At 46.1% G+C, this 13,252-nt stretch overlaps 1 gene segment (V, D, J or C); it reads left to right on the plus strand.

Annotated features, from left to right (window-relative positions):
* Nucleotides 1-5,953: 5,953 nt before the first annotated feature.
* On the plus strand, nucleotides 5,954-6,406 carry LOC101412466 (immunoglobulin lambda variable 5-45-like). The segment is given in 1 exon segment: nucleotides 5,954-6,406. A coding segment is annotated over 1 exon segment (453 nt).
* The last annotated feature ends 6,846 nt before the right edge of the window (nucleotides 6,407-13,252 follow it).

The following is a 13,252-nucleotide window of genomic DNA, read 5'->3' on the forward strand; positions in this document are numbered from 1 at the left end:
GTTCCAATACTTTCAACAACTATACACATTTCAGTGAACATTTTTTGAATAAATTCTTTCATTCAACAAAGAGTGGCTGTGTGTTCACACTTTAGTGGGCACTCTGCTGGTCACTGGGTGGGTATCATAAGAGATGATACTTCTGAGCATTGAGGGAATTAAAAATAAATCACATATGTATGTATAGATATGTATATATAAATTGTGACATCAAATGGTTTAACTCTATTTTTTAAAATTATAAAAATTCTATTCAAATACTATTTTCAATGAAATTCTAATAATATTTTGTTAAAGAGTGAAAAATACAGGACACATTTTAAAAAACAGCACACCAGGCTGTTATCAACAAGAACAAGAGCAATGGTCACCCTAGACCTTGGAAATATGGCAGCAGGAATAAGACAGAGAGTCAGTGTCCACCCTGGCATCTCAAATCATTTTCATTTCAACCGGAATCTCTGGACAAAGATCTATTTCATTCCTGCCACTGTACATTTTATCAATGGATCCTGGCTTCTTTGGTTTTTAAGAACTAGAACGCAGAGCACCAGCTCTGGAGTCAGACTCCTTGGATTTGATCCTGGCTCTACAATTTACTGTGTGTGGCCTTGGGCAAGTGGTACATCTCAGAGGTTCACGTTCCTCATACAAACAATGAGGGATCATAATATATGACTCCTCAGGTTGTTGTGAAGACTTAATAGAGGATCCACATACTTTTTCTTGGCACCCTTACGGCCTCTCCTGTATCACCAGGACTCTCCCTGCCAATGTCTCTCCTGTGCAAAGGTGACTCGAAAGCTTTGCAGTTTCGGAATGGTCACTCCCTCCTCTCCTCTGAAGAGCTACGCAGCCACTCATTTCTGAAGAGGCCAACTGAAGAATGTCCCTTCTGAGAAACTTTCCCTGAATGTCACAAGGAGTGAGAGTTTCTTCAGATTCCACAGTCTTTCCTCTCAGCACATTTCCTGTTCAATTTTCTATTTATCTTTTGTTGACCTTTTCCCTCATGAGACTTATTAACATGGAAAATAACTGGATATTAGTTATATTGGTCTGAGCTCAGTACTTTACCTATTGATGCCTCAATCAACATGTGTGGAAGTAAGTGAAATATTGAAATGACAGAAAGACCCAGGAGTGTGGAGACTGAAGTTTTCCATGTGACCAGCAGGGGGCATCATAGGGTCTCTTCTAGTTTCTCCATGGAGAGGGAACTCCCAGATGGGTGAGATTCTTAAATCGGGTTGGTCCTAAGCTACCTGATAGAGAATCAATAGCTCTGGTCTCTGGAAAAATCTCCTGTTTTCAGCTTTATGGATGGACCCATCGGTGGCAACTGTCATGCAGGCTTGGGAGAAACCTCAGAGCATCACTGCCCTTTAGATGCCTCCATCCACAGGCCCCAACTCAGGAAGGAGATGCGGTCCAAGAAGGAAGAAACATTATTTGCCTGACTAGGCCCTCCTCCATGAGTCTAGTGTGGGGGGATTAAATTCTGGGACAGCCCAGCTCTAGATCTGGAGCTCAGGGGCTGTGTCCACCATGGCCTGGATGCCTCTCTTCATGGTCCTCTCACACTGCACAGGTAGGGACAGGTCTCAGGGACTGGCTCAGATTGCAGAAGGTTAACCTGGTCTCTGTCCATCACTCATGAGTGTCTGTCGGCATGTTCCCTCTCCCAGCCTGTGCTGACACTGCTGCCCTCCCCTCTGCATCCCTGGAATCATCTGTGAGACTCACCTGCACACTGAGCAGTGATGTCAGTGTAGACAACTCTATTATATCCTAGTACCAAAAGAAGCCAGGAGACCTCCCACGACCATTCCCAGCTAAAGGTCTGAGCATGACTCACAGATGAGTGTGGTTTGAGAATGTCTCATGGTCCCCTGGACCCACCAGGTCCCAAAGAAGTTCTTCCTCTGACAAAATCCCCACCTTCTTTCCCACATCTGCTCATGCCCGCCTGCTCTAGAAGCTGTTCTTTCCTTCCCAGTGGCTCTGGAGATGTTGACCAAATAGTCTTCTACACTGTGTCATAGGACTGTCTCTGTGAACTCCCAGCCAGGGTATGGACATCCAGGGGCAGGCTCCCCTCACCCACATATGTCCAGCTCTTTAATTTGCTCCACACTTTCTCAATCCAAGATGATTTTTTGCTGATGCCAAGGTGAAGGGATTGATACAGAAAAATGAAGTAGTTCTTTTTCCATAAAGCCTTGAAGTAGCATCAAGGGGATGCAGGGAAGCTTGGTCTCCACTCTTGTGCTGAAGGAAGCAGACTCTGGGGTCACCTGAGCACTGAGCTGAGGAAATCCCCTCCTCACTTTCTCCCTTCACAGAGGACTGCCTGAAGGTATTCTGGAAATGGCTGATTAGGAGCACCTAGTCTGTCATCTTTCTGCTCCCCTTATACAGGGAGGCCTCTGAACTGCTCAGCTCAATGACCTCCCATCCTGGAGGATTCAATGCTCAAGTTCTTCCTTATTTCTGGAAGCTACCATGGCTTGTCATGATATTATAGTCAAACAAAGTAGTGTGCTGGTGACTCCAAATTCTTTCTTAGTGTGTCCAGGCCTGAGAAAATGGGGACTGTTTTTCTGCTTCTCTCCCACTGAGCACAGCTCTCCTGAGTCTCCAGGTACCCTGACATGGACTCCAGTCCTGGCCCCACATCTCCTCTGAGCAGCCGCAGACTCCTCCTTCCCAGCTCTGCTCCCTGCAGGGCCTCTCACTCACTGACCTTATAAAAAAGATGGGACATCTAATGGGGGATTGTGTTATACCTTCCAGAGCACAGCCCTTAATCACTCCACCTGCCCCTTCTCACCCACCTCTGCTTCTCATTTGGCTTCTGAGATGGTAGAACTCCCTAAAACATTTCCCTAAGAAGTTTTGTGTCTTTGACTCATAAGAAAGCAAAGAAATTGGCCCATCAGCATGGACAGTTAATCCTTAAGTTGTAGAGTTCCTATCCGGGATGATGTAAAGATTTTCTAAATGGATGATTGTGGTGATGATAGCATATCATTGTGCATGTCATTAAATCAATGAAATAAAGGAAAAAAGAAAGCCCAAATTCTGGCTGAGATTCTGTGATCCTGTGCAAAATCCACCTCTTAGGCCTGGATGGTCAAGTGAACAGTCCTTGCCCTTCTCTGTCTAGACTTATTGCCATGTTATTTTTCCCCACTTATATTTCCCTAATTCCTGCATTAGTGTCACCATAGATGAATAGCATGCCCTAAATCCTTAAGTGTTAATCTTTGGCAGTCAACACACTAACCTTGGGAAAAAGAAAGCAGTCGTGGATCCCTCCCCTCTTTCCCTCCAAGAGAAGGGAGTTCATCTTTTGAGATTTCTGCTCCCCTATCTTTTTATGGTGGGAGGAGGATAGAAGTGAATTATATTGAAAAGTCATGAACCAGAAAGTACAAATTCTGAGCTGATACCTTGTGTTTCAATTCTAAGAAAATAGAAATGATCATGCCAGACTCCACTAGCCACCATTTTACACAAGGACAGATAGCTGGGATCCCTGACTCTCGTCTGTTTGTAAACAAATGTTTGGTTCATGCAGAGCTGGGGAAGGCATGCCAGGGTACAAGATAGTCTCCACAGGGCCTAGGTCCCTCACATAAGCCTTCTGTCCAAGGGCACAGGATGTGGTAGTGTGGTAGCTGCTTCCAGGAGAGCATGACCAGAGGCATGTGGTGAGGGGATGGTGGAGTTTTCTTACTCAGGTTCTAAAAGACACTGTTGTGTCTGTCTGGGTAGCTCTGTGGCTCTCTGTCTCTCTTTCAGTAATTCATCCCATTTCTCTGATCACCAGCTTGAGGAAGGCCAGCGAAAATAAGGAGTGCAGCCCAAGCAAGAGGCCCATGTGGTGAGAACCTGACGCCTCCTTCTCACAGGCTCATGGGTGAGCTTGGAGAGGACCACCCAGGCCCTGTCACCCCTTCAGATGTCTACAGCCTGGAACAACTGCTACATTCATGGGACCTTGAGCCAGAATCACACAGGGAAACTCTTTCAGAATTAATGACCCACAGAACCGAGGCAGACAATAAATGCAATTTCTTTTTAACTGAAATGTTTTGAGTAACTTGTCATTAAGTAATAGATAACTAATACAGAGTGAGTACAGGATAGGAATTTAAAGATTGTGACTTCCACATATATTCTTTCTCTAAAAGGACTTTACAGAAGGCTCCTGCAGTCCGTTTTGCCATTACAACTCCTCTCCTGGGGATTCTCCCCCAGAGGACACTGAGTCTTAAAGAAACCAGAACCCAGAGGGGGCACAGCCCTGACTTAGCAGCCCAAGGACTTCTTTATTAGTGAAATCTCAGCAGTAACATGGACACCCAAGGGCAATTTGCTCAGAAATATTTGTGAGCCCATTAAATTTACAGTAACCTCTTAGCAAGGACATTGTAACGTGTGTGTGTATGTTTAATTAATTATTTTTTTATTTTTAAAGTAGCTTTAGATTACATAAATGTTACATAAAAAATATAATGGTTTCCCCATATAACCCCCTCTCTCCCCCTCCCACACTTTCCCACATCAACAACATCCCTCATTATTGTGGTACATTTGGTAAATTGATGAACACTCATTGAAGCACTGCTACCAACCCATGGATTACAGTTCTATTACAGTTTACACTCTGCCCCAGTCAATTTTGTATGTTATAACAAAATATACAATAGCCTGTGTCTGTCACTGTAATGTCATGCAGGTCAACTCTAAAGTCCTGAAGATGCCCCCATATTATACCTATTCTTCCTTTTCCCTTCCTCACAACCTCCCATAGCCACTGTCTTTATATCAATTATGAGTATTTCCTTTGCTAGAATAATAATGTCTCTAGTAGAATAATTAATAATAATTCTACTTTAGTACATTGGACATTTCAAAATTTTGAGGATTTTGGGATGGTAATGCCTGCTCTGCTTCTAATTGAGAGAGCTTATATCCCATGGAGCAGTTGGATGTAATTATGTTGCTTGCAGTTGCAGATACTATTTTTTACTTGCCATAGTTTTGTCCATCATCATCACCTTGTTGATTGAAGGACTTTGTACCTTAAAAGAACTACTTTGATGCCCAAATTCAATACAGTCTTGAAATGAGGGATGAATAAACTGTTGGACTCCCAGGTTTGAGGCCATGCTGAGGTTGTGCCCTGTGGCCAGCAGAGGGTGCCATGCAGCTGTCTGTGGTTCTTGCACTGGGACCCAGAAGGAACATTCATTCAAATATGCCCTACTTACCATTGACCATGAGGTGAAGCGATGCCCAGAGATGTACTTACCAAATGCAATGGATGTGTCATGATGATGGGAGACAGTGTTGCGGTGGGGGGAGTGGGGGGTGGGGGCAGTGGGGTTGAATGGGACTTCATATTTTTTGAATGTAATATTTTTTAAAAATTGAATTAAAAAAAAAAAAACCAAAAAACCAAATATGCCCTACTTGGGGAGTTGGGTCCTTTGCTCACTAATGGGAAATCAACAGCTATGTGCATGCAGGCATAACAGGGTCCCCTGAGTAAGGACTTTTGTGTCATCTCAGCAGTTGCTTCTTCACAGGGCTCTCCTGAGGGGCAAGCAAACCTTCATCCTTCTGGGTCTAGTGTGAGCTGAACTCCAGCATCAGGCTCAGGGGGGTGTGGACAGTCAGTGGATGGAAGCCAATTTGCATGATGGGCCCCTCCTCTGGCAGAGGGTGGGAGAGAAAAGGAGGCCTGGGGCAGCACAGCTCCACTGTGGGGCTCAGGGGCTGTGCCCACCATGGCCTGGACTCCTCTCCTCCTCGTGCTCTTCTCTCATTTCTCAGGTAGGGACAGGCTTTGTGCACACGGGGGCAGATTTCCCATGTTGGGTCACCTCTTCTAGTTCAGACCTCAGGCTTCTCAGACTGGTCCCTGCCCCAGCACCCAAGCATGTCTGTGTTTGCAGGTTCCCTCTCCCAGACTGTGCTGACTCAGCCACCCTCCCTCTCCTCATCTCCTGGAACAACGGCCAGACTTTCCTGCACCCTGAGCAGAGATGTCAGTGTTGGTGACAAATACATATACTGGTACCAGCAAAAGCCAGGGGGCCCTCCCCGGTATCTCCTGAGGTACAAATCAGACTCAGACAAGGACCAGGGTTCCGGGGTCCCCAGGCGCTTCTCTGGATCCAAAGATGCCTCAGCCAATGCAGGGCTTCTGCTGATCTCTGGGCTCCAGCTTGATGATGAGGCTGACTATTACTGTAGCACAGGCCACAGCAGTGGTTCTCACAGTGACGCAGGCAGATGGGGAAGTGGGACAAAAACCATGAGCCCCACAGGCCTGGTTTCTGACTCTTATATTGTTGACATTAATCTACTTGATACTTACCCTTATTTTTAAAATTCCCCATTCAGAAATTATCTTCCAGATTTTCACCAAGTAATTATAAAATTGTAACAAAAAGTTCTCAAACCAATAGTCTCAGTATATCCAGAATCAGCTGCTAAACTCCATGGGGCCCTGAGGACCTGTGGAATCCAGACAGCAGCCAGCCTACAAGGAAGATTCATGTCCACTCCTAGAGGTGGGGCCACCTTCTTGACTCAGACCCTCCAGGTCAGCCCTCAGGGATGACACTCTGCCTTCCCCGTGGAGCCCACAGCTGTGAAGCCAGCAGTTCTGAGACATGCACAGTGCTCCAAGCAAACGGGGAGTGAGACAAAACCCTCCCCACTGCTTTCAGAGAAAGGACATGTGGAATCACATGTCAAGTCTATCTTCTTTCTGGGGTTCTTCTCATTTTCCAGCGAATCCAGCAAATGATCCAATTGTACTATACCCCAATACTTCTCATGGTGTGTCATTCACTATAGGCCAGGATGGAGCTACTTTCTACCTCATAACTTCTCTGACTTTAGATATAGATGATACAAACTGATTCTCAGCATCACACAAAGAAAATAAACAATGACCTGATCAACTGAAGGCAGCAGAGAGAAGCCTGGAATCTTAAGCAGACTGAGGAAGAAGTTCAAGGCTGTTCTTTGCATGCTCTGGGGTTTCAGCTTTGTTCTTCCATGATGTGTAGGTACAGACACCCCTGCTCCTGGAGACCCTTGAACAGGCAGGCTCAGCTCTACTGCGGGTTCCTACTGAGGGACCTAAACTGATCAAGAGGACAGAGCAAATGGTGCAGGAGCAGAGCATTTCGCACCTCAACTACTGCAGGTCCACTCCTGCCCCATGGCTCAAAGCAGACACATAATAATCTGATCATTGTGAGAATCAGCCTGTGTGTTGCAATCTCTAATCCATGCACAGCTTTAATAGAGACTGTTACCCACAGTTAGGATAAATACACTTTGTGTTTCTCAGTGTTCAAATACTCCCCAATTTCTGTCCCTGTCTCGGCCCCTTAGAGCCTAATGTCTATGCTGGTCTGGATTAGACCAGGTAGGAGAACCTCTAATTATCAGTCTATTTTCCTTTTAAAATTTTTACAAAATAAATTAATAATTCTCACCTTAAACCAGCTGTTTATTAAAATGTAGCTTCAAATTTAAAGAAAACCCCTCAACAACCAAAGAATATCATATGCATAAACTCTTTAGCAATCTAAGACACAGGTGAAATATTAAGAAGAGTTATCTCTGAAATTGAAATATTGATGTTGGATTGGATTTTCAACAATAATTAGAGAAAGAAGTACAAGTATAAAATAGCAAATAAAAGACAAGCAATGAATATGGATTGCCTTGTGAAATACAGTGGAAACATTGAAAAACCATAAACAATATTCATTTGATAAATGAGTTCATGGAGACCACACATACTCCTCCCACTGTAACCAGGAGGGGATGCTGTGGATATTTTCAGAGGCTCCATGGAAGGGCAAGGGGTTCAACTTTAATGGGCTGTGAAATCTTGTTCACTGGTCTATGGAAGTGTTTACAGCAGCTGATTCCTGCCATGGGCCAAACTCAGAGCTCACAGCCAACCCAGGCCTCTGCATGGAGAGGAGCTGCCTTCAGGGTTTGAGAGGTAAATGCCTGCCCTTAAAGTGCGAGGAAAATGGAAGAGAAAATTCACTCACAAAATTCCTGCATCATCACAGAAAATCAAATAAACAAAAAGCACACAAACTTGGAATAAAGCATGTTTCAGAAATACACATGAAGATTCATTAAAAAGCCTGCTGTGGGGCGGTGGACTTGGCCCAGTGGTTAGGGCGTCCGTCTACCATATGGGAGGTCTGTGGTTCAAACCCCAGGCCTCCTTGACCCATGTGCAGCTGGTCCATGCTCAGTGCTGATGCACGCAAGGAGTGCCCTGCCATGCAGGGGTGTCCCCCTCGCAGGGGAGCCACACACACCAGGAATGCGCCCCCGTAGGGAGAGCTGCCCAGCGCGAAAGAAAGAGCAGCCTGCCCAGGATGGCACCCCACACACTGAGAGCTGACACAACAAGATGACACAACCAAAAGAAACACAGTTTCCTGTGCCTCTGACAACAGAAGCGGACAAGGAAGACCCAGCAAATAGACACAGAGAACAGCAACTGGGGTGGAGGGGAAGGGGAGAGTAATAAATAAATAAATAAATCTTTTTTTAAAAAGCCTGCTGTGTGTTTAACATAATCAACACTTAAACATGCCTATATTAAAAAAAGAAAAAAAATAACATGGATTAAAAAATAAGAAAATTAAAATAACAGTACCCTTAAAATACAAATTAACTTATACTTACTTTTTTCTTTTATTTAAATATATGAACTGATTATATTTAAATGGCTCCTTTAGATAACACTAATCAACTCAAAGAAATGAATGGATTTAAAATCTCAAAATAATGCAACCACATGGACACACTCTCCCATAGTGATGTCATACTGGTAATTCTGCTTTTCTCCTACCCACATGAGTTCCCAAAGTAAAATCTTGAAAGCCTGGTGTGGATGCATCCGGAAATGTTCTCATTATATACAAATGCTTGTTTCATTTTTTTGGTTTGAATACCTTATATTATGTTTGACTGAAGTTTGACATTTTAAAAGATAATTACACATTGGATGACATTTCAGATATGAGCATAGTAAATTCTTTAATTTTTATATTCCACGTGGACTTGCTCTTGAGTTTGAATAAGCCCTATATTTTTTCCCCTCAAAACCCTTTGTAGACTGAGTGATCCCCACAACTTCTACCATGCCTGGTCCACCTGGGAGCAGGCAGAGGTCGAAACAACCTAAAGTTTTCAAACATTTCATACTTGCTTAGTCAGCTTGTTTGCCCCTTTCATTATGCAATACAATGCTACAAATACAGTATTTGGCAGTGTTCCTGCTGACTGAGTCCTTGTGCTTGGAGAAGAGGTTCTTGTCAGTGAATTTCTTGGTTCAAGTATAATGAAGCTTGTTGTTTCCAGTTATGTAGAATATTGACAAGCACAAAGATATACAATGCAAAACCCCTCTGGGAATGGACATGGACACTCTATGCAGAGACTCACTGTCCTAGAGAGAAGGATCTCTGTCTCCTAGTGCTGTGAGGTCCACAGACAAAGGAGAACTTGACCCCTGCCCTATCCTGAGAGAAAGTAATGCACCTGTCCTTGCTTTGAATTAGCTAGATTACTGATATAAGTGGAACTGGTAAAAAGAAAAGGGCTCCTTCCTGAACTAATGAATAGCCTGGGGAAACATGGGGCAGATTCATCCCTAATGAGCCTGAGAAGACAATAGGGATCCCCTAAGGGGACTGAGAGGCCACAGAAAGGGATTCCTGGACTCTCCCTAATATAGGGGCAGTGGGAAGGCAGGAGTTGCCCCTGATGTGGTCAGGGCTCCTGGTACCATAGGGCTGTGTCAGGGAGGCACACCAGGAAGTGCACAGAGCCTTTCTGAGGGTTGGGGGTGACCAGAGCTGGGAATAGCCACCTGCACTTCTTGATGCCCACTGACAGGGCTCAAAGGGCTGCAGCTGAGCCCTCCCCCACCCCATCAACCCACACAACCCCACCAACCTCACACCCCTGCTCCTCCCAGTCCAGAGGAGTTTGACCAGGGCCTAGTGAGGGGATCAGAGAGCTGGGGCATCTCATTTGCATGAATGAACCCTCCTTTCTCTCAGAATATAAAGAAGGCCTGGGAGAGACATTGAGGAAGCTCCACCTCAGCTATGGTGCTTCAGAAGACAGGACTTAGGGAAAATATCCACCATGACCCTGTCCCTTCATTTCCTTATCCTCCTGGCTCATTTCACAGGTGACTGGATGTGGGGTCAGAAGAGGCTTTGGTGAGTCACATGGGTTCCAGCTTTCTCCCCTTGTCTCTAGAACCCAGAATCACCCTCTTCGGGTCTCCCTGACTCCCAGGGACCTGGGCCCAGTCAGTGCTGACTCAGCTACCCTTTTGTCTGGGCTCTGGGCCAGAGGGTCAGCATCTCCTACTCTCGAAGCAGTGCCAACATCAGGAGCTATGATGTGCAGTGGTACCAACAGGTCCAAGAACAGTTCCCATACTCCTCATCTATGAGGACAGTGTATGACAATCGGGGTCCATGATCACTTCTCTGGCTCCAAATCTGCCACTTTTCACTCCCTCTCCATCACTGGGCTCCAGCCTGAGGATGAAGCTGTTTATCACTGCCAGGCCTATGAGTAGAAACTCGATGCTCACACAGTGTTCCAGGCTTGTGGAGAAGTGAGACAAGACCTCCCCTCTCATCTTCCAGGAGGGTGGATGCCCCTCCCAGTTGCCTGCTCAGGTTCCCTCTTGGGTTTCTGCTCATCTGTTTCAGCCCTGGGCCCAGGTTCACCCAGAGACATCACCTTTGGATTGGAGCTCCTTTTTCCCATCCTGAAAGTCACTCACAAAAGCCTTTTTCTAGGCAAAGGTTTCCAAGGAGCCAGCACAGGGCACAGACTCTCTAGGCACTAAATTCAGAATGTGGGGTGGCACGTCCAGCTGTGGCCATCCCCAACCTAACCTCTGATTCAGGAATCCTGCTTTCTCCCCTTGTCTCTAGAACCCATCATATGTTACTTTCCTATTACATGACATTTCCAGAGCTTTGCTATCTTCTGATTAGTTCTCAGATGTGATCCCCCTTTGTTTTTTGTTTAGTTTTGTTTTTGATTTCCCAACCTAGTCTTCTTTAAAATAACTCTTCCTGGAGGCAGGGCAAGATGGTGTCTGAGTGAGTACACTTTATAATCTCTCCTGCAAAGAAGCAGCTGAGGAGGGTTGGAATTTTTCTGGACCAGGCTGTTTTGGGTGTTTGCAGGGCAGGAGGTGTCTGGGCATCGATTTAGTGGGACGATGACAGAGAAGATTCATGTGTGAGCTGCTATTCCAAGTTAGCAACCCCTGCTGTGGGCTGCTATTCCAAGTTAGCAACCCCTGCTGTGGGCTGCTATTCTAAGTTAGCAACCTACGAGGACCGGGCGGGCTTCCACGGCTCGGCGGTGAGCCCCTAGGCCAGCGCGTAGGCCTAGGTTCTCCAGGCGTGGGGGACGCGCGGTAAAAACCACGGAGACAGCCTGTGAGAATGAGCTAGTCTACTTTATTGCGGAAACACACTTGATTATATAAGGTTGGGTCAAGGGAGGGGTAGGAATTGGGGCGGGTAAACTACGGGGCGGTAGTGGATAGGCGGAACTGTGCAGGCAGCTATGAAGTAGGTGGTGATTAAGAAAGGGGGCAGATTATGAGTTGGCTAAGTGGACGGGACTGGCGGGAAGGATAGCAACGGCTGGAAAAGGGAGATAACAAAGGCTAGGAGGAGGGGTGAAGGGAGGCAGCAACATTCATGTAAAAGGTAGAATTTTGGGTCTCTTTCACGGAGATAGGGGCAGCGCACGAGATGCTTCCTCTGGGGCGGGTGGCACGGAGGTGGCGATTCCTGGAGGCTTTGCTGTGCTGGGGAATTCCTAAGCCCTGAGTGGGCTATTCAGGGGCTTGCAGGGTGCGAGGTGTCTGGAAGGTGATTTGGTGAGACAGAGACGGAGGCATTTTTGCAAGATGTGGAATTTTGGGTTTCTGACAGAGATCAGAGCTTCCTGCTAGATCCCCTCCCCCTAGGGCAGACAGCCCATCTGTGGCATCCCTGAATTGTCTGTAGTACAGCGGCGCCCCAGCAGGCTCTTTCGGGGGCTTGCAGGGCAGGAAGTATCTGGAAACCAATTTGGTGAGACAGAGATGGAGGAGATTTTTGTGAGACGTGGAATTTTGGGTTTCTGACATGGAGATAAGAGCTTCTGGCTAGAGCCCCTCCCCGTAGGGCTGGTGGCACATCTGCAGTGGTCCCTGAATTGTCTGTAGTACAGCGGCACCCCCAGCAGGCTGTTTTGGGGGCTTGCAGGGCAGCAGGTGTCCTGAAGTCGACTTGGTAAGACAGTGACAGAAGAGATTCTTGTGAGAGGGGGAGTTTTGGGTTTTTGACACAGAGGTCAGAGTTTGCGGGTGTGACCCCTCCCCATAGGGCTGGCGCCCAGATTTGGGGATCCCTGAAGGCTGTGTTGCACTGCGGTGCTCCCAGGCTCCCTGTTAACTGGATTCGTGGTTCCCAGGTCTGTGTCCCCTAAACCCTGGTGGCCCACACCCCAGAGACTCACACCTCTTGAAACTGCAATATCACAGACTTCCCATCCCTGAATCTACCACACACTAAGGGGCATCTGAGTTCTTGATTGTCCTAGCCCTCAGTGTTTGTGCTTTTTTTTTTTCCTTTTCCTATTTTTTCTTCTTTTTTATTGTCCTGGTTACTAATATTGCATTATCTCCTGGTCTTTTCTCACACTGTATCCCACAAGGTCCTTTTTCATTTACTTAGGTTTTTTTTTCTTTCTTCTTTTCTTTTTCTTGCTTGTTTCCTTCCCTTATCTTTGCCAACACCCCTTTTTTTCTTCTCTTTTTTTTTCTTTTTTTAATTATTTATTATTATTATTTTTAATTACATTATGAAAAATATGAGGTCCCAATAGCCCCCCACTCCCCCCACAGCAACACTCTCTCCCATCATCATGACACATCCATTGCACCTGGTAAGTTCATCTCTGAGCATCACTGCACCCCATAGTCAATGGTCCACATCATAGCCCAGACTCTCTCACGTTCCATCCAGTGGGCCCTGGGGGGATCTATAATGTCCCGTAATTGTCCGTGAAGCACTATCCAGGACAACTCCACGTCCCGAAAACGCCTCCACATCTCATCTCTTCCTCCCGTTCCCCACACCCAGCAGCCACC

Source organism: Dasypus novemcinctus, chromosome 19, assembly GCF_030445035.2.
Source record: "Dasypus novemcinctus isolate mDasNov1 chromosome 19, mDasNov1.1.hap2, whole genome shotgun sequence".
Taxonomy (NCBI): Eukaryota; Metazoa; Chordata; class Mammalia; order Cingulata; family Dasypodidae; genus Dasypus; species Dasypus novemcinctus.